The sequence below is a fragment of the Molothrus ater genome, chromosome 14 (genome assembly GCF_012460135.2).
Source record: "Molothrus ater isolate BHLD 08-10-18 breed brown headed cowbird chromosome 14, BPBGC_Mater_1.1, whole genome shotgun sequence".
Classification (NCBI taxonomy): domain Eukaryota; kingdom Metazoa; phylum Chordata; class Aves; order Passeriformes; family Icteridae; genus Molothrus; species Molothrus ater.
Window position 1 is genome coordinate 14826567 of NC_050491.2, and position 26937 is coordinate 14853503.

General features: G+C 48.5%; 1 protein-coding gene across 1 annotated transcript; it reads left to right on the forward strand.

Moving 5' to 3' along the window:
- The first annotated feature begins 12470 nt into the window (after positions 1-12470).
- Positions 12471-18120, forward strand: TBX22 (T-box transcription factor 22). Its single transcript, XM_036402331.1, has 8 exons — positions 12471-12606; positions 12699-12822; positions 13135-13236; positions 13425-13599; positions 13810-13974; positions 14549-14613; positions 14694-14779; positions 17525-18120. Exons 1-8 carry the CDS (start codon positions 12471-12473, stop codon positions 18118-18120), a joined length of 1449 nt encoding a protein of 482 aa, XP_036258224.1.
- Positions 18121-26937: the final 8817 nt, after the last annotated feature.

Below are 26937 nucleotides of genomic sequence, written 5' to 3' on the forward strand. Positions count from 1 at the left end.
GGGCCAGCCCTGACCCATGTCCCCAAGTGCCACATCCACACGGATTTCAAATCCCTCCAGAGATGGGGACTCCACAACCCTTTTCCTGAAGAAATTTTTCTTAATATCCACTCTAAAGCTCTGTCCCTTTCCAGGGAACCAGGACCTGAATGCTGATGCTGAATATCAAGCTGTGAAAGGAAGAAGTGAATGAATTTTTGGAAGTGAATTAAGTAATAGGGGATGAGGGGAACCCCATTAGGAACCCTTAAAAGCCTCTTTCACCCAGCCCCTGATGCCAAATGAAGGAGTTGAAACTGCTTTTTGTGGGGTGGCTCATGCAGGAAGCTGAACTTGAATTTAAATTGGCAGAGGCTGGGTTTAGATGGTATACTGGTATATTGAGATATTAGGAGGATATTTAGATGGGATATTGGGATATTGGGAAGAAATTCCTGCCTGTGAGGGTGGGGAGGCCCTGGCACAGGGTCCCCAGAGAAGCTGTGGCTGCCCCATCCCTAGAGTTGTGTAAGGCCAGGCTGGATGGGGCTTGGAGCACCCTGGGATAGTGGAAGCTGCCCAGAATTTGGGACTGGATGGGATTTACAGTCATTCCCAGCCCAAACCATGCTGGGATTCTATCTGGGAAAAGATTCTGGTGCCCAGGCAAAACTGAGTCACATTTGCACAACTGTTTGCTAAGGAAGCAAATTGCACATGACAAGGATTTGGTTCCAGTTTATAACTGAGGTGGAAAAAGACAAAATAAACACCTCCTGCATGGAAAGGGTTCATTTCAAATCTGGGAAAGTCCAAACTGAGCAGCCTGGTGAGTGTTGGCTTCCCAGTGTCCAAAATCCCAGCGCTGAACCCTCCAGGAGCGGATGTGACCATGCAGGATGTGACCATGCAGGAGGAATCGCTGATCCCCGCTCATCCCACATCCTCTCCCATTTGAAGGCCCATTTGGGAGTGTTGTCTCATTTGTTATTAATAACATCCATGGTGTGCACTCGAGCTGAGCCTCATTCCATGTGTCCGGTGTTTGGGCATCGTGTGCCACGGCCCATCTGGGCCTCGTTTTAAGCCCCTCACAGTCACAGGGGTCCATGTGCAACTGATAAAGGCCAATTTGGGGTGGCTGGGGTGGGGGGGGGACCTCTCTCCAGGCCAATCCAAGAAGGACGCCCTATATGTTTTGGAAGTGCTAAACCCCAGGGAAATTACTTCATCCAAAGCCGCTCCAGACCCCAGTAATGAAGGCTGTGATGTAGCCAGTGTTCACCCATGTTGACTTTACAGTACTGGAATTAATCCATGTGCATTGCAGCTCGGTGAAATCACTTCCAGCCCGTAGCAGCTCCGGGGCTGACTTCATCCTTGCAGCCCCAGATGCAGATCCAGGAGTCGGGGAGATCAGGGAGAGGATGGGGAGGCTGCTCCCCGTGCACGCCCACGGCTCCGTGGGGATGGCAGATTGTCCTGGGATCCTCTGGATTTCCCAGCTCCACAAGGCTTCTCAGTGCTCTGCTCATCTGCTTCCTGCAGGGCTGGAGACAGGGATTTGCTGCTCCCTCCATGGGATTATTCCATTTTAACCCCTATAAAATCCCAGTAATCTCACCGTGGCCGTGTCTTGTCCAGGGTGCAAATTCCAGCCGATGCAATGGGCCGTGCCCAGAGCTTCCTTGGAAAAGGGTGTGCAAGCACAGGGCTTTCCTCACTGCCATAAACCCCACTGCCCTCCTCCTGACAATTTTTGTGTCCTTTAAAGGTGGACACACTGGGTATTTTTGTGCTGTTTCAACCACAGTAATTCAAGTGATGGGGTGTCCTGGCTGCGAGTGCCCTCCTGGGAGCTCAGCCCAGCTCCAGGGTGTGGGCTCAGAGGAGCTAAGGGAAACACAGATCCCTCCAGGTCTGCATGTGCAACCCACTGCCCAGCCCTGCTCCCCTTCCTTTCCCTTCATCCCTATTTTCAGTGCCATTTTCTCAATAAAAATGCAGCTGCCTTTTCCTGTACAGTGCTCACTCCTTTATCCAATCCCTGCAACCTGAGCACCACCGCAAACCCTGAGTTTGGTGCTGTTCCATCAATCCCATAAAGCTGAAATCCCATGGGGATGGATCCTGCCTGTCCAAGCTCTCCCTTGCTCCCTGCTGCTGCTGGAGGCTGGAGGGGGATGCTCTGGGGACCCCCAGCAGGAGAGCCCCCAAACCAGGCAGATCTGATGCTCTGCTCAAGTCTCTGCAGCACAGGGAAATTAATGGGAATTCATGGATACTCAGCTTTCTGAGGAACTTCCTGGGCTGTTTAAAATCTCCGTGGCAGCAAGATTTTAAAATATCTCTGAGGGTAATTTCTTAAGTAAGGGAGAGGGCTCTGAACACTGCTGTGAATATTCGAGGATGCTCCTTGGAATACTACAGGGTGTAGGGAAAGTGCAAAACGTGAGTATCCAAAAGGATTTATCAATCCTTGTATTTTTGCTGGGCTGTTTGCTGTCTTACCTAACCCCTGTCATGTAATTTAATTACGTTTGTTTAATTTCTTTCTTTAAAAAAAATGCATCTGGGACTGGTAAACTTAATTAAAAAGAAACATTGTTAAGCAGCCTGATACAGCTATAATTTGATTTAAAGTACTGGATGATACCAACATTATAAATGTAAAGTGATATGGCTTTTTTGGGGGAAAAAAAGGGACCTAAATGAACTTAAAATCCTTCTTCATTTGAGGCAGGGTTAATTGTGAAGTCTTTCTTCCTCCTGTTTTGTGGCTGTAGGGCTTTTCTGAGTGGGGGAAGAAATATTCCCTCCTAAAACAAAGGATTGCAGGATCATTTGCGCTCTGCAACCAAGCCAGGTTTCTGTACCTCTGTTCATGGAGTGCAAAATCCTCAGTGCCCCAAAATCAGTGCCAGAGTTCCCATGGATTTCAAAGGTACCAGAACACTGGGGGTCATTTAGATTTGTTGGTGGAAAATTTTCCTATATTTCAGGGAATCTTCCACCCAACACAAGTCAGAGGGGTAGAAGTTGCCATCAGAACCTGTTTATTGTAAATATTTTTGTGAGATCCAGTGAGATATAACACAATCTTCCATAGGATTGATGCTTTTCCTGATTGAAATCCAATAGCAAAATGATTTTGTAGGAGCTGCTGGGTTTAAGTTTTCCCTGAATTATTTGCAGGAATATCCCAGACAGGCCAGGAGGCGGCTGGAGGGGGGAACCCCAAATTTCCATCCCTGAGCTTGGGGAATCCCCTTCCACAGTGGTGCAAAATCCCTGGGATGGGTTTTGCCAGTCAGAGCTGAACAAATCCCTGGGTGCTGGTGTTGTGCCAGTGCAAATTTGGCACAAATCAAAGCCAGAACTGAACCAAAAAAATGACAAATAATGAACAAATTATGAACAATGGGATCTTCACTCATTATATTTTGCAGTTTGGTTTCTTTACCTATGTGTGGAACTGTTCTGATGACATGAGGAAGTGGAACTCATGGACAGATTTAATTCCACTTATTTTAGTTTTCAAATCTATACATAGAAAAATCTTAATTGAAATTCTTGACAATTGAAATCTAAATTTAAAAATCTAAATTTCACTTTTGCATTACACTTTCCCCTTGATTTTTTTCCCCCAGTTCCTTCTGCCTTTAATAAGAATCAATCATCCTGTTTCCCCCTCCTCCAGGGAAGGAGGACCCAGCTGTCAGATGCAAACCTGGGACACACGAGAAGGAAAACACTAAAAATTTTTTAAAATATCATTTTTCTTTCAACCCCACTTGATTACAGCGATCTGAGCTCCAAAGGCACAGACCCCGAGCTGGAAAGTGTAACAGGTTTAAAAATTTACAGGTTTGAATTTAACTTTCTCTCTTTAAACTTTAAATTTTATGGAACTTTATGACTTTAAAAGTGCCCGAGAGCTCCCGGAGCGGCTCCGGCACAGGCGGGATCCCAGCAGGAGCTTTGCAGGTGTCCCGGTAGGAAAAGGGATTCCACGTTATTTGTTGAGTGGATAAATTAAACCTGGATAAATTAAAGCTTTTCTTTTTTTGTCTTGCAAATAATTCTCAATGTGTTCTTGATTTGGGGGAAGGCAAACAAACAGAGAGTTTTCAAACTCGGGGTTGTTCGCACATGCAACAACTCCAGGGATCTGGGGCAGTGTTTGTGGGAGCTTGGAAAGGAAAACCCACGGATCCAGGGAACCCCTTCTTCTGTCACCCAACTCTATTTGCCACCCATGGACACAGGAGTTTTTTAATTATTATTTCTTTACTAATTCTCTTGGTTGCATTTTAATCCTGTTATATATTACAGAGGAAAAAAAAAATCCAGGGCTGTGTTTTGTGTATTTATTCTCTATGACTTAGAGGAGAGCAGATCCCTTCCTTATCTCCCAGAATCCTGGGATCATTAAGGTTGGAAAAGAGCTCTAAAATCATCAAATCCAACTGTCAACCCAGTACCACCACCCTGCTCTAAGCTGAATTGTAACAATTTGAGGAAAAGCTGTTTTTCAGTGCTCTTACCTCCACTCTGAGCTGGAACAGAAACCACCTCAGGTCAGGGAATGCTGTGGGAGGAGGCAAGGATGCTCCTTCAGATGGAGAAAGGATCACCCTGAGCCAGCTGGGACCCGTCAGGCACTGCCCACTGAACCCTGCTGGGTTTCTCCAGCAGTCAAAGAGCTCTGGCTGCAGCTCCTGCCCCATCTCTGGGTGGGAAGCTCCAGCTCTGAGCAGCCCTGGCCCCTGAGATGCCGGGAGAACAGCCCTGGTCCTGCTCCTTCCCAGCCTCTCCCCATCCCACAGCGCAGGGTGTGAGCCATGCCAACAAAATCACTCAGGAAAGCACATCCAGGGAAAGCCTGGGGTTCTCCCCTGCCCTCCAGCACAAGGCAGAGCTGCAGCTGGAGCTTTCACAACCCCTCAGTGATTCCCTGAGTTTGCTGTTGCTGGGATTGGGAATTGGAGGATGTGCAGAGCAGGAGCCTTTGGCATCCTCAGGGCTGAGTTTTGTTGTGTTTTGCAGTGAACTGGAGGAATTCTGTTCAGTATGGAAGTGCTTTAAGTTTGTGGAACATGGGACAATAACTCTGAGCAGATGCACAACTACAGGCAGAAATCCAGGGAAAAGCAGAGTTCATCTCCCTACAGTTTATGGGAACTCCCCTTGCCCTAGTTGGGCTCTGGGCTCTGTTGTCCCAGGAGAAAGGGGAAGGAGAGGGAAGAGTGAAGTCCAAGTGGGATTTTTAAAATCCAGACAACTTTTCCTGGCAGCACTGGAGTCATCCAACCTCCTGCCTTTGGTGGCACTGCTGGAGGAGAAACCAAACCTGCCCTGGTGCTGGGTTTAATGCTGAGCTCATCCTGAACCTTCACCCATGGGAATGCTAATGAATTACTAATTCTATTCCAAAGAGTTCCAGTGGCTTTCCCATAGGGAAAGGGACAATTTACCCAGGAACTAAAGGGGCACAGCCAGACTTGAGCAGCACTGAAAGGCAACATCCCCCTGAACACAACCAGATGTGCAAGGAATACACAACTTTCCATGGGTAAAACCTGCAGAGCCCAAATTAGACTCAGCTGCTACTTCCAGGTCTTGAAGGTGAGGAAAAAGCAATTTTTTTGGGGGGGTGAGCCACAACCATGGCTCAGCCTTCTGGCCATGGCTGGCAAGGCAGAATATTCAATGGTGAGGGCAGATGCTCTCGATTGGAGATATTAAATCCATATTTCTGATCTTTAATTGCAGCTTAGCTAAAAACCCACACAAGGCAAGGAACTAAGATCAGTGTATTCCACATAGCAAGGAAAATTATTTTGTGCCCTCTGAACCTTCCCACTCTGCAGTGTGGGCTCCAACCAAGGGTGGGAAACCCCTGCATTTCCAGTGGAGGATTTCATGTTTCACACAGGAGGATCTCCCCTCGAACACCCACGCACTTTAGTCCTGGGGACCCTGGATGGGAAACCACAGCTGGCAGCACTGCTCCATGTCCACAGTGGCTCTGTGACCCCCAAAACTGTGCACAGAGTCTTGGAGCTGGGACAGAGCATCCTGATGGATGGAGAAACACCAAGGGAACAGAGCTGGGTGAGCTGGTGGATGCCAGGGAAGGGCCTGGGGAGCTCAGCCATGGATGGGACACCAAGAGTCAAAGAGGAGCTGCTCCTGCAGAGCCCCTTTCCCTGCTGAAAGCCAAGGGATGCTTGCCTGGAGCTGGCTCCCTCCTGGAACCAAAGCTCTCCCAAGGCCTTCCCAGCTCACCTTGTTTTTCCATTACTTGAGGACTCAGCTCGTTTCTCTGAGCAAATCCCCTGCTAAGGTTGCTGGGATTTGAATTTACGGCCACGGGAGGTGTTGAGCCACCAGGCCAGATGGTTATGTGCTAATTTCCATGGGTTGGAGTGGTTTGGGGATCTCAGCACAACTGTCCACATTCCCAAACAAGAGAAAGCCGTAGCTTGAGCTGTTTCTTACATTAAATCATTGCATGGTTTTCTTCTCCCCTTTTTGCAGAAGAGGGTTTGATTTGGGCTGTATAATTTACACTCCATAGCCTGTGACCCAGTGCAGCCAGGAAGAAACTTTGGAAGGGGAGATAATACCATGGAGGCAGATTTTCCTCTTCTTGAGCTGAATTCCTCTTCCTCATGAAGCTGAATTTTGTTGACCAGTTCAGCTAATTCTGATTTTCTTCTGCTCCAGCAACACCAGCCACTGACAGACTTAATTGACAGACTCTATCCTTATTTTGCACAACTCAGTGTTATTAGGTGGCAAGTCAATCACATTTATTTATGAATTTAAAATTAAAACCAGAAAATAATACCCATCCTCCCTGAGGGGGTGGCTGAAAAAGCAGAGTCTCACCCAGCTTTGCGCAGGGAGTTCATGCGGCTTTAATTTCCAACACAAAGAATATCTCGCTGGGCTGGGGGCTGACATCACCCTGCTCCCAAAACTTCATGTGGTTCTCTTCCTTGCTTTTAGAGCTATTATTTTACATCTCTGCCGACAGATATTTGTATTGGCACATCTCATGGAATATTAAGATTGTATCTTTTCTGTTTAATTTCAAAAGGCGCTTCCTAACCCGAGTGCAAGCTCACAACTCCAAACCATGAAGATGAGTGAAAGCTTCCTTGCAAACCTCTTAATTTATTGTCCTTCTCCCCAGTGAGAGAAGAAACTCAGCAGGGCACCAGCCACAGCTGGAGGAGGTTCCTGTGGGGACAGGTCCCGATGTGGTCCCATCCCTACCCCACCCCACAAGGGCATTATTGACCCTTCCTTGACTTCCCCGCATGGGAGGTGAGCACCGCCCACCCCTCTCTCATCCTGAAGGGGTCCGAGTGCCCTGATTTGATTTAACTCTCCCCAAATGCCGTCTGTATTGTTTTTACTTCACTGAATCATTTCCTTAAGGTTTAATCCTATTCCCTGTGCACACTCTAGGGGGGGTTATGTATAAAGTAACATAACAGAGATTTATTTTAATTTATCTTTAACTTATGCAGCGCACGTGGAGGTGAAGGACCTCTTTAGGAGGTCAACCAAGAAACTTCAGCACTGGTTGGCCACCACCATAAAATGCTCATTTCTTGCTCAGATCTGTGATTTTGGCCATGGAATAAATTCAGGATTGTCCTGTGGACAAGGATACCATGCCATCACCTCCTGGTTTGGATGGAGTCAGCCCAGAGGTGCCACAGCCCAGCAGGGATGGAGAGAAGACACAGTCACAGAAGAACAGAGGTTCTTCAAAGTTCATGAGGGGCAAAATAATCATGGAATGAAATTAAAGCTGTGCTGGGGAACGGGATATTTGAGAATGTCAGGGAAAACAATCTCCTGAGCACTGTTTCACACTACCACGGGTGTTTTCTGCCAAGAATCCCTCAGTCTTCAGCAGTTTCTGTTTGAAAGATTTTTAGGAAAAAGAAATATTTGTTAATCTGTTAATGACTAATTAGTTAATGACTCCTGTGAAATGGAGGTTTCGTTTACAAAAATTCAAGTTGAATATTGGCACTTGCAGCTCCTGTAGAACCCAACCCAGTGTTTTTCCAGCCCCCAGAAGGGTCATTCAGCTGCCTCACAACCTCTTCATTGCAGCCTCTCCAGGGCATTCAGAGACTGTTCAATTCCAGCTCTTACATCCTCCCATAATAAACCTCCCATCCCTTTCCCTGGTGGCTCATGGCAGCTCTTTGTGGCACAGTCTCATCCATAAGTTTATTTTTTTTTTCCTCCAAGGAAAGGGCATTATTGGCACAATGGAATACTGGATATTCACTTGCATTTCTCAGTGCAGGTGTGAGGCAGCATGTTCAATTATATTCATTACATATTTATATGGTTGATTTTGGTTGCCCAGAGCAGCTGTGGCTGCCCCTGGATCCTTGGAAGTGGCAGGACAGGGCTTGGAGCCCCCTGGGACAGTGGAAGGTGTCCCTGCCATGGCAGGGGGTGGCACTGGATGGGCTTTAAGGTCCCTTCCAACCCAAACCGTTCTGGCACTCTTTCATTTACAAGCAAATAGATTTGGATCCAAAAAAAATTCCATTTTTATTTACTGGTAGCAGTAAGGTTGGGAATCCAGGAAAAAAAAGGAAACTTGAAGGTGATCCCTGGAGCAACAAGTTAGCAGCATGTGCAAAAAGGGTTAAATCAACCCTAAAATGCTTTTTTACAGCAGAGGAAAGAGTTTGAAAGGGTGGATGTAGTTGGTGCCACCAAGGCGGGGGTGGGAAGAGCACTCAGGGACATGGGACCAGCCCAGGACTCTCTGCTCTGCTCCCTGCAACAGAAGAGGAGCTACACCACCCAAAATATTGCTCAGAGCGTCCCACCTCACACACACCCAGTGGGAAGAGAGATGCTCGCACACCCAGTTGTAAACCCAACTACTCATCATTTAATTAACCCTGGAGAAGCAATGGCTGAGGCTCTCCTGGGAGCCAGGGTTTGGGTAATGGGGCTGCACCTCTCTGATCAGAGACTGCAGGGCTGGAAACCAGGACTTTCCCAAACATTAAATGGATGAATATTTTCTTGCTAATTATTTGTGGAGCAAAGGATGAGCAACCCTTGAGTTTGGCCTGAACAATCATTGAATTTATCCATTAGAACCAAATATATCCACACACCAAATTTATAATTGCAGCTCTATATAAATCCATAATGGAGTGGAGATATAAAAGAGATAAGTATTAGATGCAAAATTGAGTTCAGGTGATATTAAAATATTACCCCCTAAGCCAAAAGGCAGATTTGGTTTGATTTGTTGAGGGTTTTTTTCTTTTGTTCTGGTAAATGCAAAGCAAATCTTGGCAAAATTGAGCACAGCTTGGAAAGAGCTCCATCTCCTAAAATCTGCCACAAAAGTGGCTGGACAAGGCTGTGGCTGGAGGTTAGCTGAGTGCTTTCACACATTAAGGGACAGTATTAAAAGATCATTCCCAAGTTAAGCAAACATTTCTGGCATATTGTGCAACACTAGCTTTAAAATTAACTTAGTTATTCGGAACTTTATGCCAACTGATTATTTGCTAGACTCTCTGATGATGGTAATTCAGGACATTCCATCCCATAATTCCATAAAGACAATAAGATTACAAAGCCCAAGCAGGCTCTGAGTCAGCCTTTGACAGATTAAAGCTCCCCAAGTCCCCTGAAAACCCTTCTCTGACACATTAATTTGACCTAAACCCTCAAAATGTTCCTGATTATATCATCTCAATCGGGCTTGATTTTTGTTTTATTTTTCAGTGTAGGAAATTAAAAAGGCTCAGTTGATCCCCAGCCAAGTTCTTGAAATGTGTTGCAATGCTGAGGAAATCAAAGATTACTCGAAATACTTTTTAATAATATGTCATGTCAGCAGAGATAAAGGTTCACACTCCATGCCCTCAGCTGGCTTCCATCAGCGCTGGCCAGGACCCGCCAGTCACCTCGAAATCATGAGCTTATGCTCTTCTAATTATGAACATGTTCATAAAATCTGATTAATTTCTCTTTGTAAGGAGAATTAAATCTGCATAGGTGGGGCTGATCCTGCCTAGGAGCAAGAGGCAACCCCAAATTTCTTCCTCCTGCCCAGGTTCTCCATCCATTTCTTGCCACAAGGGATCGTGGAATGCTTTGGTTTGAAGGGACCTGACAGAACATCTAATTCCAGCCCTCCTGGCATGGACAGTGAGTGAACCATTATGCTGTGGAATGACATTCCAGAGGATGGGCAGCAGGCTGGACATTGTCCCATAGAGGCATGAGGCAGGAGCACCTGGACATTCCTGTAGGAAACAAAACCACATCAGAGGCCACTGCTGATGGAGATCCATGGAAGGATGGAGTAACACAAGACCAAATCCACCTACAATTCAGATTACAGCTATGGGACTTTGGGAAGTTGGGATAGCCACGTTCCACTCCCCCGTCAGGCTGCAGGTGTTGCCCACACCAGAGTTGGCACTGGAGAAAGGTCAGCAGCTGGAGAAGAGGTGGCTTCCAACCAGGTGTCCAGGCTGGATGCAGAGCTTGGACTTTTGGCAGCTGTATCTGCACCCCTTCACTTCTTCTGAGATCTTTTCCCTGGCCAAATCCCTGTCCCAGTGAGATATGCCAGGAATCTGATGTGTAAATGTGTGCTAAGAAAGGTACAGGGAGTTATAAATGTGTGTTAACATCAACGGGCAGTGCCCACCCTGAGCTGAGAAAGGAGCATCCTTGGGATGGGGACTTGAGGACAAGAATGTGAGTCTGGGACAATTTAAATACACATCTGAGAACAAATCCTGGCACAGAGAGGCTGTGGCTGCCCCTGGGTCCCTGGAAGTGTCCCAGGCCAGGTTGGATGGGGCTTGGAGCAGCCTGGGATGGTGGAAGGTGTCCCTGCCCATGGCAGGAGATGAACTGAGATTTAAAGTCCCTTCCCACCCAAACCATTCCATGTTCTCCACAAGGACAACCTGCTGTCAGCCCAAACTTTGGGAATATGCACACAGGACAGCAACTCCAACAAACAGAGCAAGAAATCCTGAAAAGCGAAACATTTGGATGTACCAGGGCTTCCCTGCCACTCTGGGAGCACCTGGAAGCAGAGCATGGAATGCTGCACCTCCCCTGCCTGTCCCAAAGCCAGCTCTCCTCTCCTCAACCTGCTTTCTCAGCTGGCCTGTGAATTTTATCCCTTTCCACATTTTTTTCCCGTTAAGGCTCATTTATCCCGGCTGACCTCCCCGGTGCCGGGAAAGGCTGCGGGGCCAGGGGGGTTGGACACCCCCCTGCTCAGCGGGGACGCCACTCTCCCCTCCCCAAAACCCACCTGAGCCCCAGAATCCCCTTTGCTGCCGGCTCTGGGGAGGGTTCCCGCATGGAAAATAAATCAGCGCGGGGGTTCCAGCCTGGGCAGGGCGGGCAGGTTCCCGGAGCGGGGGTGAAAATGCCGCGCAGACCCCGCGCAGCGCTTTCCCTGCGCGCCTGAGGGTCCCGAACGGAGCCCCCCGGCCCCGACCTTGCCCTCCCCGGACGCGCAGGAGTTTCCCGGGACTCTCCTGGTGGAAAACGGGGATTTCTGCCCCTAATTCAGCGCAGCTGCTGCGGGCGGCGGGGCCGCGCTTTGAAGCAGAGCCGGGGAGGGAGGGGGGGTGGCGGAGCGGGCGGGGCTGCCTTAAAAAACACCCCAAAAACAACCAAACAAACGAAAAGCAAAGGAAAAACGGGACACAAAGCCGGAACTGCTGCCCGGCGCTGTCACAGCCCAGGGGTGGCCCCGGGTGTGTCGTGCCGGGGACACCGGAGGGGCCACGCGTGACCGGCCCGTGGGGGCAGCGCGGCGGGGCCAGAGCGGGGCATGGCTCCCTTCTCTGTATCCCTCTTTCCCCTCTTTTTCTTTCCTCCCCTTTTATTTATATTTTCCTGCCTTCTTCTTTCTTTTTCTATCCTTCTTTTCTCTTTATCTTTCTCCTTTCTCTCCTTTTCCCTCTTTCTTTTCCTTTTTTTTTTTTTCTTTTTCCCTTTTGCGCTGGTTCTGGTTAAACGTTATTTGCACTTTTGTTGGAAAAGTGGCCCCTAGTGTGCAATTATGTCAAATTTCTTTGAGTTTTACAATTTAATGGAGAACAGTAACTCTTTTATTGATCCTAGACGGGGCCGGCTCCTCTTCCCCCTCTCCCCCCCCCCACCCTTGTGGCTCTCCCCTCCCTCCCCCTCCAACCCCCCCCCCCGTTACTCCCATGAAATGTCACTCAATGTTTCTTATGCTCCCACCAGTTTCCAAAACAAACAGAGGAGGCTGCAGCCGTCTATTGACTCAGTTGGATGCAAGAGGATCTCGCCGTGGCCGCTGCCCCCCGACGGGAGCCGTGCCGGGCGAGGGGCGCCGGGTGCCGGCCGGGATGGAGCCGCCGCCGCCCGCCTGAGCCCCGCTGCCGCCCGGGGAGACCCCTGGCAGCCCGGGGGGGATGGCGCTCAGCTCCCGGGCTCACGCCTTCTCGGTGGAAGCCCTGGTGGGACGCTCGGCCAAGAGGAAGGTGCCGGAGGGTCGCGATGAGGAGCCCGGCCCCGGCTGCCGGCCGGCTCGCAGAGCCCCGGAGGCGGGTGGGTACCGGAGGGAGCCCGGAGGGGAGCGAGGGCGGCCCCCGGCCCCGGCAGCCTCCCGAGCCGCCCCCTGCCCTTTGTGTTCCCCGCAGAGAAGCGGCCCAAGGCCGGTGCCGAGAGCCGGGCGGGCGGGGTGCAGGTGGAGCTGCAGGGCTCCGAGCTCTGGAGGAGGTTCCACGACATCGGCACCGAGATGATCATCACCAAGGCCGGCAGGTACCGGCCGGCCCCCGCCGCCTCGCTCGGGCTTTGCTTTCCCGTTTCGGTTTTTATTTTTTTTTTCTTTCTTTTTTTTTTTTTTCTTTTTTTTTTTTCCTGGGGGGTGACAGTGTTATTTCTTGGGCTTTTTATTTTTGCTTTGTTTCGTTGTCTCGGGTTTCTCTGTTCTGTTCAGATATTTCACTTAGTTCGCCCCTTTTTCCTCTATTTTCGTTGAGTTCGATTTTCCTTCCTCCCGACGCCCATTACCAGTTCCGCAGCCCCTCTTGGCTCTCGCTCAGCCGCTGTCCCTGTGCCCTGTGCCCGCAGGAGGATGTTCCCGTCGGTCCGGGTGAAGGTGAAGGGGCTGGAGCCGCTGCAGCAATATTACATCGCCATCGACGTCGTGCCCGTGGACTCCAAGCGATACAGGTACGGGTACAGGTACGGCGGGAACGGGCGGGACCCGTCCTGCGCTGATGGCCGCGATCTGCGACCCGAGCGGGACACGGGGGTCACACAGGGATGCTGGGGGGCCCGCACGCACCTATAGAATCTATAGGTGTGGGGGGCAGGTGGGGACGGGCTCCCGGCGGCTGACGCGGCCCGGCCCGGGCCAGGTACGTCTATCACAGCTCGCAGTGGATGGTGGCGGGGAACACGGACCACTCCTGCATCACCCCGCGCCTCTACATCCACCCCGACTCGCCCTGCTCGGGGGAGACCTGGATGAGGCAAATCATCAGCTTCGACCGCGTGAAGCTCACCAACAACGAGATGGACGACAAGGGGCACGTAGGTGTGGGGCAGCCCCGCCGGGGGGGCCGGGCAGGGGCAGAGCAGCGCCCCGGGGTGCGGAGCATCATCCGGGGGGCAGCGCCGGGAGGGCGGGGGCCGGTCCCTCCTGCCTTGGGGCTCAGCGCTGGGTCCTCCCTGAGCCTCGCTTCGGGTTTTCTGCCTGCCCTTCTCCCTCCGGGGGGCTCAGCCGCCTGTCCCCCCGCACAGATCATCCTGCAGTCCATGCACAAGTACAAGCCCCGCGTACACGTTATCGCCCAGGATTCTCGCTTCGATCTAGCGCAGATCCAGTCGCTGCCGGCCGAGGGGGTGCAGACCTTCTCCTTCCAGGAGACCGAGTTCACCACCGTCACAGCCTACCAGAACCAGCAGGTACCGGGAGCCGGGGGGATGGAGAGCCCCGATGGCACCGGGAGCCGGGGGGATGGAGAGCCCCGATGGCACCTGAAGCCGGGGGGATGGAGAGCCCCGATGGCACCGGGAGCCGGGGGGATGGAGAGCCCCGATGGCACCGGGAGCCGAGGGAAAGGAGAGCCCCGATGGCACCGGGAGCCGGGGGAAAGGAGAGCCCCGATGGCACCGGGAGCGGGGGAAAGGAGAGCCCCGATGGCACCGGGAGCCGGGGGGATGGAGAGCCCCGATGGCACCGGGAGCCGGGGGGGATGGAGAGCCCCGATGGCACCGGGAGTCGCGGGAATGGAGAGCCCCGATGGCACCGGGAGCCGGGGGGATTGGAGAGCCCCGGCAGTACCGGGAGCCGGGGGGATTGGAGAGCCCCGGCAGTACCGGGAGCCGGGGGGATTGGAGAGCCCCGGCAGTACCGGGAGTCGCGGGAATGGAGAGCCCCGATGGCACCGGGAGCCGGGGGGATGGAGAGCCCTGATGGCCGCGGCCGCCGCTCCCAGCCTGTCCCGCTCCCCAGTGGCCCCTTGATTTCACCCTGCAGATCACGAAGCTGAAGATCGACAGGAATCCCTTCGCCAAAGGTTTTCGGGACCCCGGCAGGAACAGGTAAGGGCCGGGGCCGCCCCGCCGCCGCCCCCCGCGCCCGCCGGCCCCGCGGCTGCGTTCAAGGCGCTCTCGCCCCGCAGGGGGGTCCTGGACGGGCTCCTGGAGACCTACCCGTGGAGACCCCCCCTCGCCCTGGACTTCAAGGCTTTCGGCGCAGACAGCCAGGGTAAGTGAACCCCGCTCGCTGCCCCTCCCGGCCGCACGCCCGGAGCCTCCTCGGGCGGCTCGAACCATCAAAGATAACGAGGCGCGCCCAGAAAACGAATCCCTGCTTTTGGAGGGGTTAATTCCGCGTTGGTTTGGATAAAACTCCTGTGAAAGTGGATGCGAGAAGCCGGGAAGAACAGGATGAGGGCGCGGGGCTGCTCCAGCCCCCGGCTGAAATCAGAGTTAGATGGGGAGGAAAAAAAATCTGAGTGTGCAGGAGGCTAATTTGGAGTCGGGTTGTTCCGGCTTTGATCCTGTTACACTAATTGCTTCCAACAGGGTTGGGAATATCAACTACAAACGTGGTAGTGGTGACCGCCCGTGCTTTCTGCAGCGGCAGCTTCTGCGCCGACAAATGCGTTATGAAACAGAAAATAAAATTATCTGGTATTTAGGATGCAGCAGTCGCACAGAAATGCAGAGAAGAGGAGGACAAATTTTCCGGGAAAATGCTCTCCTTCATCCTGACAAGAGCAACCGGTCCTTTATAGCATTTTCTCAGAAAAACGACTTCAGAAAGTAATATTTGAAAACAGATTGTTCATAGCGCCGAAGGGAAAAAACTAACAGCTCGTTTAAACCCTTTAAACCCTCCAAGTTGGGTTTAAAATCGCTAGTTAATTCTCGTTTACGAAAGGAACTCTTCAAAGTTTTGGGACACACCAAGTCACCCCTGGGTCTGCCGGGAAATGCTGCAAAAATCACAGCAAAAATTCATTTTCTGCAGGCGTAGAAATGATTGCACAAAGAAATCAGATTCGGGAAAAATTAAGAGGTTTATCAGTTGTAAAGAGAACTAAAATTATTATCATTATTGGTGGTGGTAGTAGTAGCAGTTTTATTAGTATTATGAAGAGGTTTTTTATTAATTTTATTTTTAGAAAATATCCTATGCAAAAAGCTCCTTTTGAGCCTGTTTGCCAGGGGAGAGGAGGTGGTGGACGAGCTGCATGAGGAATGAAACAATAGCAATTGCAATGTTAAGGACATTAAAATATTATTGTACTAATATAATATAATATAATATAATATAATATTACAGCTACCTGGGATTTTTTGACATTTTTTTTCTTGTTTAATCTATTTGGTATTTTTCTTCAGGACGGGATTCCTGGACTGATATAAATATAACAAAATCTGAAGTTCTACTGCTAATAAAATATATTTCTGAAGAAAAGCCATAAAACTGAAATCCCAAAACTCTAAAACCAGGAGATAAATTAAAAGGAATTATGATTAACATGCTGAAGAAAAAAAATTGCCATAGAATTTTTATTTTTAAGCCTGATAGGAAGGGACAGAAAACACCTGCTGATTGATCTGCTCCATCGTTTCTGCTGCAATCCCCATTCCCAAACTTGCTGTGGAATTTGGGTGAGATTATTGCTCGGGGTGTGATATTATTGCTCGGTGCAGCAGATACTGACCCTGCTCTGCTCTGCTGTATCCGGCCACGTAGGGATTCCCTCACTGCCTCACACACAAATATCAGCTCAATCCCGTATTTTACGTGACCCAAAGTCCCTGAGCCCTGGAGGGCATCAGGATATGTCCACGGAGAGAGGACTGGACCCTGCCCTGCTGATGTCAGGACTGAAGCAGCCACTGACATCAGCTGGGAAGGGTGAGACCTTCACACCACAAAACCTTCCTGGATTATTGTGACCAAGGGCTGGCCTGTGAGAGGCTCTGCTTGCCGGGAGTTTGGAAATTAATTTGCATCACATTCAAAATCTTTGTGTTTTTAAGGTTTTTTTTTAACAATTTGCTATACCAGCAGCTATGGTTCAGTTTTACAGTTGATTTCGGGTCTCTGGTTGCGTGTCAAGTCAGATCAGATCCCAGACAGGCACTGTATTGGTAGGAATTGAATGTAAATAGTAGCACAAATGGATCCACATTCCCTTACATCCTTTCCTGTGATTTTGGTAAGAAATTGAAATAAAGTGGGGGGAGGGGGAAACCCTCTGGAAGAATTTGGTAATGAGTGTGCAGCAGACATTTGGCTCTCCACAGGCGGGAGATGAAACCAGCATCTGTGTAGCACCAGGGCCGGCTGCTCCCAGCACCATTCCCACCTCGGAGCAGCCATCCCATCCCTGCTTCATTTTTACTCCTTGGGGTTGCTTTTCTCCTGAATTCTGAAAGTGTTCATTCATCCCTTTGAGAAAGGAGGACGTTCACATGACTTGTGAGTTTGAATTTCTGGAGACACCGATAGCATTCAGGGGAATGTTTCAAATTGCTTGGGAAGCCAAGTGAAATGAGTCAATTCCTGTGAGCAGGAAGGTACAAAAAAATTCTCCATCAGGCTGAATATGCTTTTTTGTTCTTATATCCAAGGGAGAAAAAACTGTCTGGAATATGCATGAAAAATAGGGAACCTGAAATGGCAATGGTGTGGGTATAGCAGGGGAGGGTTATCGGTCGTGCAGCCAGGTATGGATCCAGGTGTGTATGGAGCTGCATTTACCATGATCCCAGTCCAAGGAATGGGATTAGACACATGCAAATGTTGTGTTTAGACAAATACCAGCTAGCAATAACCATTTACGCATAGATCTTCCCACTTTCCGGGAGCTGGTCTTTGGAGCAGGTTCCTGTTTGGATGGACACCGGCAGCCGGGAGCAGGAGTTCTCCGAGGATTGCTTGGCTGTGGACACCAGTTAGCCCAGCCTGGATGATTTCTGTTTTCCTTTCCAGGTGGGAGCTCCAGCTCTTCTCCAGTGGCCTCCAGCGGTGGGACCCCCTCTCCTCTGAACCCCCTGCTCTCTCCATCGTGCTCCCCTCCCACGCTTCACTTGCCTGCAAGCAACCTGGGCATGTCGTGCCCCGAGAGCTTCCTGCACCCCCTCAACGTGCCCCTCTACTACAAGATCTGCCCTACGAGCTTCTTGAGACAACAGGCACTCCTCCTTCCGAGCCACGAAAAACTGGGAGCCACCAACCCACACCTTTTACCCCACTTCATGGTGGATGTGCCCAAACTGTCTTCCCTGAAAAACACCAAAGCCGAAGACTTAAACGCTCAGTGCCTACAAGCCCCCGGTCCTGCTGGTCAAATGCTGTATGGATTACATGCATCTGGAAACATTTTCCCATCAAGTCCCATTGCTCGGGAAGCACTTAATTGTTCTTTACATCCTCCATATGGCTTGTACGGTTATAACTTCTCTGTGCCATCCAGACTGATGAATGCAGCAGGGCATTTCAAAGTGAGTGACAGCATTCCGGCTGCTTTGAGGGACGGCAGATGCAATCACTCCAACTGGCACCCCACAATTAACCACTGCCTTTAGTGGGATCAGAGAATATTTCTGAGCTGTGTAAAGCAAGTCCTTCCTTCTTTCATAGCCAGGGGCTCGTTAGTTATTGACTCTGAAATGCTGCATGGTACAGGAGCAGGGTGGGCAGGCATTTAATCCTTTTATTTTGTGGACAGAAGGGTTGTGTTTGGGAGGGTGGAGGATCTGGGAGGGTCTGAGATGACCCTGAGGTGATACTTTTTGGCCACATTTATGTCACAGTTGTAGGTTAAGAGCAAACTGTCAGTCACCTTTTTACTATTTGCACTCTCGAGTGGGGACATTGATGTCTGTATTTCTACAGCTCTGTTTTCTCTCTCTCTTGCTTGCCTTTAGTTAGCTCAGAGCCCTGGGGAGCTGCTGCTCACTCACTCAAGTTTTATCCCTAATTTCAAAGGGACTCTCCAGGACCTGGACTTGGCAAAGGAGCCACATCTGGCCAAGCACTCAAGCTTGTTCTTAAGTTCTCTTGGCTCTAATGGGTCCTAATTAACGACATAAAAGTCCCTCATTCTCCAAGACCCAGATGCCTCCGTTATCAGGGTGGGGACATAAATCAAATACCTTAAATCCAAGTATCTGCTGCCAGGGTAAAGAAAGATGGATGGGGTGAGAAGCTGCAGGAGTGGCCCAGAGCCCTCCTTTCCATGCCCCACCCTCCAGTGGCACCAGCAATGATGGCGTGGTGGGTAGGACAGGATGGGGTCACACATCTCTCCCGTGGTGAGATGGATCCGTGCTGGGGACATGGAGGACGCATCTCGGAGAGTTGTGTGGTGTGAAACACCCCCAGGAGCCTTGCAGGACAATCCTTTGACCCAGAGCTCTCAGCCCCAAGGGACACAGAAGATCCACGTGGGATCTCATCCAGCCTTGCCCAAAGGAAGGGGCAGGGATGTTCCTGGCTCAGTCCCACAGAGAACAGAGATCCTTTAAGGAGAATTACAACTCTACAGGCTCTGGAACACGAGATTTTCAATTCCTTCCAAAATCCCTGTTTGTTTTCTTGTAACCTGTGGATATTTCTGTTATTCGTGTAAATAATGTCCAGCTCCCAAGGGTGCCACGTAACTCACAATAAATCAGGACACAGGTTTTATTCTTTATTTGATTGATGTTCAGTCTCTACCTAAAGTCAAATTTATCACTTGATACATGGCAGATATTGGAAAATAAGGCTTGGTTGGGACTAGCCCCATTTTGGGATTAATCTTATATTTTCAAGCACAACACATAATAGAGGGATTAGGCACAGGCTTAAGAATCAAAACTGATACCAGAGTTTTGATTTTATTTTCATCCTTAACAGATAACAAATTCCGACCAGAACAAGCAATATCAGAAGCTGCTAAATTAACAAAAATTACACTTTTATTTTCATGAGACTTTGATAAAATTCAGACAACATTGGTTTCCCTAATTTTCCTGATGTGGGTGTTCACAGAGCCCCCAGTGATGCCAGTATGAAATGGGAAATTGTGATAAATGGTCTGTACAACTGTAAAAATTAACAAACCTGCTTTCTCGGGCTGTTTCTTAGCAGTTTATCTCACTATTTTTATTAAAAAAGAAAAAGCTTTTTTTTTTTTCTTGGGAGTCCTTATTTCCAATTTGGTGGTGACTGAATTCCTGTGGCGAGTCCACTGCTGGCCCTGGCCAGGCTCTGTCCAGCTGAGTGACCCCAACTCAGCCCCCACATGTGGTTGTACTCCCGGGGAGCTGGAAGGCTCTTCCTGATCAGTCACGGATTTGTGCAACAGGGAACTTCCAATTTTCCAAATATTTGCGGTTGCATAAGATATTCCAGAGTTGCCGGCCATGAGCTGTAATCCAGTAAATCAGTGTCTGGTTAAAAATGTGACTGATAATGACTGGGAGAGATATTTTTGGTGCAGTGATTTGCTCCACCAGGAATGATGCTCGGCAGATTCCAGTGGAATTGAGCTGGACCTCAAAGCGCCTCCGTGGGTCCCGTAGGATCCCAGGTTTCACCACCCTCCCTCATCACAGCCACATGGAAAACACACCCAGAGCCTGGTCCCTGCAAGGTCTGAGCGTGTCCGAGGGGTGCCACACTTTGGGAGGGTGCTCATCAGGCAGATCCAGAAATATCAATTTGTCTGGGTGAGAGGTTGGCACGGCGTGAGAAGAGCTGCTTGATCCACTTTATCTGAGGGTTATTTCCATTTTCTTTGCCTTCATCTTCATCTTTTATCCTTCCAAAAGGAAAGAAATAAAGTCTAAGAAATAAAAAGGATTTGGGTGGTGTTTTCAAGCAGTCATAGCTCTCTGTCATGTGCCACCAAGGCCACCTCAGAGCTGACTGAGCTCCTTGGGCCTTCTGGCATAGGAATATTTTCCATATCCATAACACTGACTCAGCTGATTCACTCACACTATAAAATAGATGGCTTTGCCTAGATATTAAAATAAATGTGACCCCAAAAGTAGCTAACCTGCACTCTACACTCTCAGGGTCCTTTGTAAATCAGCCGCTAGCAGGAGCTGAGTGGCAGAACTCAAGAGAATAAATCAGATTAATCAATATGATTTATTAAATGTGAAACTGGGCAAACTGAGGTTGATATTTCAAGCAAGCCCATGTGCCTGTCAATACAATTCCATTACGTACTGCTTTGTATTTCTTGCCACAAATATTATAGGAAAACTTGTAGCCATTTCAAAGTTCACAATTCTTTGGACTTACTGGGCAAATACGAGCAGCACCTCAGGATTACAGTGCTATTTTTAAATGGGAACAGGGAGAAAAACAGAGGGGTTTTTTTAGAAGATGAAACTTGCTGAACAATCTCAGCTATTAGTCATTTGACCTTTCACAAGAGGAGTTTGAAGTTATTTGGGAATATCTGAGCCTGTTTGTAGCACTCATCGTGTAAAATCCACCATTCCAGAGGTGCCGTGTCCGTGCCCAGCGCTGGGACATGGGATGGGCTCGGTGCTCAGACACGGGGGTGGATTTAAAATCCAAGGAGACAAAATATCCGGGAATAATATTTTTAATCAAAGTGCAGTTTACTCTCTGGTTTCACCCAGATTTAATCCATCTATTGGAGAAGCCAAAGGCATAGAGGGAGCATCGGATGTCGCTTTTTGCGATGGAAGTGCCTCGGTTTACATTTGATCTGCTGAGGTTGGGGCTGTAATTAGATGATAATTTGTATCACAATTATGCAAAGCAAACGAGGATTGGATAGCAAGATAGAGCAGAACAAATAAGCACCCAGACCATTTGAAATGCATCCAGAATGGAAACCATGTCCATGTGTGGCTGGGGCCGGGGACATGTTGTTCCAATAAAACTGCAGAAAGGGAAAAGGCCGGGATCGGTTCCTCCAAAAGTTTCAAATGCTCATGTTTACAAATTTGTATTGCACATTAATATGTAAACACAGCCTATTGGAAACAGATGAAGCCACAATATTTACGTGCCCTTTCCTCTTTGTTTTGGGTGTCTGGTTGTCCCCCAGAACACACAACATCTGTGGTGACTCATAAAACTCAGCTCAGGAAGCTAAAGGAGAGGTTCAGATAATTATAAAATCGCTGGTGCCATGGTGACTCTCCCATCCCAGATGGATTTTGGGTTCTGGGTGCAGGGGGATGCATTCACAACTCCGGTGGGGTTGTTCTATGAGCACTTGGTGACTGGAGCTGCACTTTGCAGTGCCCCAAGTGAAGCCTCATTCCCTGGCATTTTCTGGATGAATTTTCTAATTTTCTTTACTACTGTGTCACTTGGAGCTATGACAGGAACCATGACATTGCTTGGAACATGCAGGAACTCCATCCATGCCCGCTCCATCCTCCACCAACGCTGCACCCACTGGGAAAAACATCTTTTAAAACATCAAGAACTATTTTTTATAAATTAATTTCCAAAAGAAAAAGGAAAAGTACCTTCTTCACAATGTAAATAAAAGCTTTGACTTGTTAATCACCTTTTCTTTCACTGGTTTGTTTGCATTTTGGGATGCAAACTCCAGACATCCCTTTCCATGGCATCCCAGACCGCTGGCCCGGGGAGTGAATGCCGATGGATGCAGCAGTCGAGGCTGCTGGGAGTTACAGGGGCTGAGAGGACTTTTGCAGATGTTGGGAATTGCCCTGCAAGCTGTTTGTGCTTAATAGAGCTCTGGTCTCCCTAAGCTCGTGGACTTTCTGAATTTTGCAGTTATTTATAAAGCCATTTCTCTGCTGTGTCCTTTTGGTGACATTCCCAAGAAGGACCTATCGTCTACTTCCATCCATCAAACCATTTCCTCCCAGACTGCTGCTCCTAAAGCACCAAGTTTTCAGTTTATTGTAGCAATTAAGCACAAGAAGGGGTCCAGGTTTTGAGAAGGACCCCTTGAGCTTATAAATCAAACAATACAAAGCAGCAAGTAAAAGTCAAGACCTTTCTGGAGAGGGAAACACCAGCAATAGGGAGAAAACTCAGAAAAATAATTTTTGCTGCCTAAGGAGGCAGATCCTGAACAAAACCAGAGATGGGGGCAGGAACTGAGGATGGCTTCTGGCTCTCTGAAGTCTGAAGATATATTGGATGCATTTTACAGATATTTTCAGCTATTTTCTCTCATTTCAAAAGCCTTGCTTCTTCAGGTTTTCAGAGAATGGTGTTTTAGAGAAATTAACTTTTTCCTTCTTGGCGCTGGCTCCAGATCTCACCTCGGAGCTGGGTCCCAGCTCCAACAATTTCCTCAGGGCCCTGCCCAGCAGCTGGGAACACTTAACAGCTCATCTGCCCGCTCTGCTCACCTGCCTGAGGAGCCCTGACAGGTCCATCTGCTTCCAGTCAGGCCTCAAATAAAACCTTCGGCTCCGAGGGGAAGAAATGAGTCAGGGACTTGTGTGGCGACTTGGAGTTACTGCCGAAATTTCTCAGCTGATGCTCCTGGGTGGATTCTGCCCTCAGCTCCTGGTCCATCAGAGTGAGATGCTGCATCCCTTGCCCCTGGACCTGCAGCCTGAAACCAGCAGAAATAACCCTTTTTTAGGCAGGTTTGGGTGGATATTAAACACTGAACCATGATCCTGCTGTGCCCACATCACCTCAAGCACTCAGTGGTTTATACCATCATACATTGCTTTAACCACCCTGGAGGTTTCGAGCAATTTGATAAATTTTGGGGCTGGGGCTGCGTTTCATGTAAGTTTTCAATCCCAGGACTAAACTGTGCTATCCAGAAGGCTGGACTGTTTTATCTTCAACAGCACCACCTCAGTGCTGAGTGCCTTTTAAACTTAAAAAAGAGCATAAATCCAGATGCAAAGCAATGTTTCAAGTGCTAAGTGGTTCATACCATATAATAGTGAATTATTATTATTGATACTACTATTACTATTATTATTATTAAATATCACGCAATGGAATGCAAGGAGTGGAAGCTCCTGTGCCCTCCAAAGCTGTGGGGACAGTTAAAGGCACCTTCAAGTTAATCCAATAAGGTCCCATTCTCTTACAGGACTTGAGATTTGGGACTGGAATTAGGGATTTTTCTCCCTGCAATGAAACCATTTCACATGTCTATACCTAGAAATATTCTACTGGGGTTTTAACACCACTGCCTGTGCAAAATAAACAAATTTCATTTTACACCAATACCTTCATTTCTTGCAGCAAACCACTATGTCTGGAAGTGTTAATAAACTTAAAGATGGGAACGCACAGTCTTCAAAAAATGTGATTATCAACAGTTTTTCTTCCATGGAGCCCAATACATGTTGAATATCCAGCTGCCCCTCTCAGGACATGCAGGTACCACATGTCTCCCTTCACCAGCAACACTTTTAGCTCCAGCCCTTTGCTGAATTCTTCCTTTATGTTCGTTAAAGGTCGTACTGTAAAATTAATCAAAGTCGATATGCTATTTCCTGTATCGTATTTCTTCTAACGTTATCAATATTGCTAATAAAAATAGAGATTGGAACAGTATGTTGTAATGTCCAGGATATAAGCCAGATCCTGCTGCAGCTCAAATAAATATGAATTTGGCCTTTGGCTTTCATAAAAGCAGGATAATGTCTCTATCTGGGCTCTTCTAATGGATAACAACAGCCCCCTTTGCTTCACTTCTCAGAATTCCCAGAATTTGGGAATTTAGGCTGGTAGAAGAAATACAACTCTGTGTCCTGGAGATTTTTGAGATTAAGCCAAATCAATGTAAAGCAGAGCCCCAAACTTCATTCCCAGCTGAAACAAAATCTGGCATTTCCAAAGCCTTCCTGCTTTGAAAGTGCTGACACTTCCCACGTTGGCCCTTGGAACTGCAAATGAGGAGCTCTTGAGGGACAGAATGGGAAGGAGAGGACGGGGAAGAGCTCATATGGATCTGGTCAGGTCCAGGTACTTCACTCCTGCTGCTGTTCTTCCTTCCCAAGGCAATATCCCCTCTTTCTGAGGTGGTTTTTAGTCAAATTTTTGGTTAAAGAATTACGAAGGAATTCTTCCCTGTGAGGGTGCTGAGGCCCTGGCACAGGGTGCCCAGAGAAGCTGTGGCTGCCCCATCCCTGGAGGTGTCCAGGACCAGGTTGGATGGGGCTTGGAGCAACCTGGGCTAGTGGAAGGTGTCCCTGCCCATGGCAGGGGTGGGACTGCATGAGTTTTAAGGTCCCTCCACCTTAAACCATTCCATGATGCCACAAAATGGGTTTGGGTGGTGTTTGAGCTGTGTGCGCTTGTGAGGATTCTTCCCCTATGTCCAGCTCCTCTTGCCACCTTGAGGATCCTGTGGAGAGTCAGGATTTCCTCAATCACACGTGTCTGAAGGATCCATCTGGGAATGCACAGTCTTAGCTGCTGCCCCTGGGATTCTGTCTCCAGATCCTGCTGGTGAGACAGCCAGAGCACCCCGCTCCAAACCGGAGCCTCCCAAATGACCAAATATCACTTATTTTTTAACTGGTTTTGAGTATCACTCATGCATCTGGAGCCATGAGCCTTAATGAGCCATAAAAAGGAAGAATTTTGCTGGGTAGGTCTCCTGGACACAGAACAGAGCAGAGGATGGAAATGAGATCCAGCTCTGCCCGAGCCAAAACTTTCCGGAGGCGATGGCGAGGGTCTCTGTTGGCCATCCTGCATGGGGCTCGTGGGGCAGGGATTCTCCTGCATCCACTGACTTCTCCCATCACCCTGCATCAGAACCAGACCATGCTCAGGCTCCTGGGAAAACTGCCTCAAAAATTTGGAAGCTTCAGTGTCTCCTTAGGGTTGCATCCCTTACCAGATTGCTTGGAGGTAGCAGGAATTGGTCCATGCTCTCCCTGTGGATTTGCCCCTCAGCAGGTGAAAACAGGGATTTGCTCCTCAGCTTTAAAAACAAACAAAAAAAAATTAATGAAAACCTCACTGGGGTGGAGAAAAGTGTTTTATTTGCAGAAATTGGGCTTGGCCAGTTTGGATCCTGGCATTCCTGCCCCGGCAGCCACGTGGCCCCAGCGCCAGCCCCCACAATTTAATTCTTCCCTTTTTCCCTTAAAATAGGACACACCTGTAAGGAAGGCGAGTTTCTTCAAGACATTCCTGATCTGGAGCATATTAAACTGATATTTTTGTTTTGTATTGTGGATGATTTGCTCCAGTGATAACATAATAGCATGATATTTAGCCTGGGACTGATTAAAACGTTTCTTTTGATCAGCGCAGCAGATTGGAACAGTTGTTTATTACTGGACAAAGCTTGGAGAAAAGGAATTAAGAAAAAAGAGCTGAAAAAGAAATGGCTCTGGGTGGCTGTTGGGTTTGGTTTGCGCTGGGATATTTCCTTCACTTTGGGAAATTTCTCTGCTCCAGCTGGGTTGGGGAAGTGAGAGAAGGGAAGGATGATCCATCACACTGATGGACAACGGCTGAAAAGCTGGGCACTGGCTGTTAAAACCACACGTGTGGGGAATAAAAGTCATTTCTCCCTCTCAGGACACACCAGTGGCCCAGATCATCACTGATTAATTTCTACATCCAAATTTAGCATTTCCTAGGAGGAAACTTCTCAACTGCATCAATCGTTGCACATTTCAAAGCTGCCTATGTTTTAAAATATAAGATTTAACTTAAAAAACCTTTTATTTCACTTTCCTGACCAAATGTAGAGTTGTTTTGTTACAAACCTACAACATCTGAATGTAAACGTGTTATTCTGGTTTAGCTCCAGCTCCTCTAAAGGCTTTTAAGGCTATAGATTTTAATTACATGAATATTTTTAATAAAATCCCCTTTTTAACTGCTGGCAAGACTGTAAGGGATAAAACAATATCTGGCTCTGTCTCTCTGTCAGAATAATTCTTCAAGTTGCATTTGCCACATCCCCGCAGCTGCGACCAATAATCCTCTGTCTTTATGATTCTCCTCCGATATGAAATTAAAATGAACTGGAAATGTTTATGCTGCAAATGGTGTGCAACACATTAAACAGATAATGCCAGTGAAGGGTTTGCTTCAAACAGGGGTTCCTCCTCCAGCAGAGCCCCTCTGTAACTTAATCCCCCCTTTTCCCAGGCAGCAGAAATTGCTGCTCCACAGAAAGCCTCGGACACATCACAATATCTTCATTAAAGAGGAATTACTTCCATCTCACCATCCCCAGGTGCCACTGAAAGCAGGGCTTTGTTTCATGTGGCCCATTGCAATTCCTGTGTTTATAGCAGTGGATTCCTTGGCTACATGGGACATTTGGAGATAAATCTATTTTGGGTCCTGTTTGCTTCCCCTGGCCTTTTCCCTGCAGCATGTTTATAGCTGCATATTAATTCCTTGGTCATGCCTTTGGAATTTTTCACTGCTTACAATAA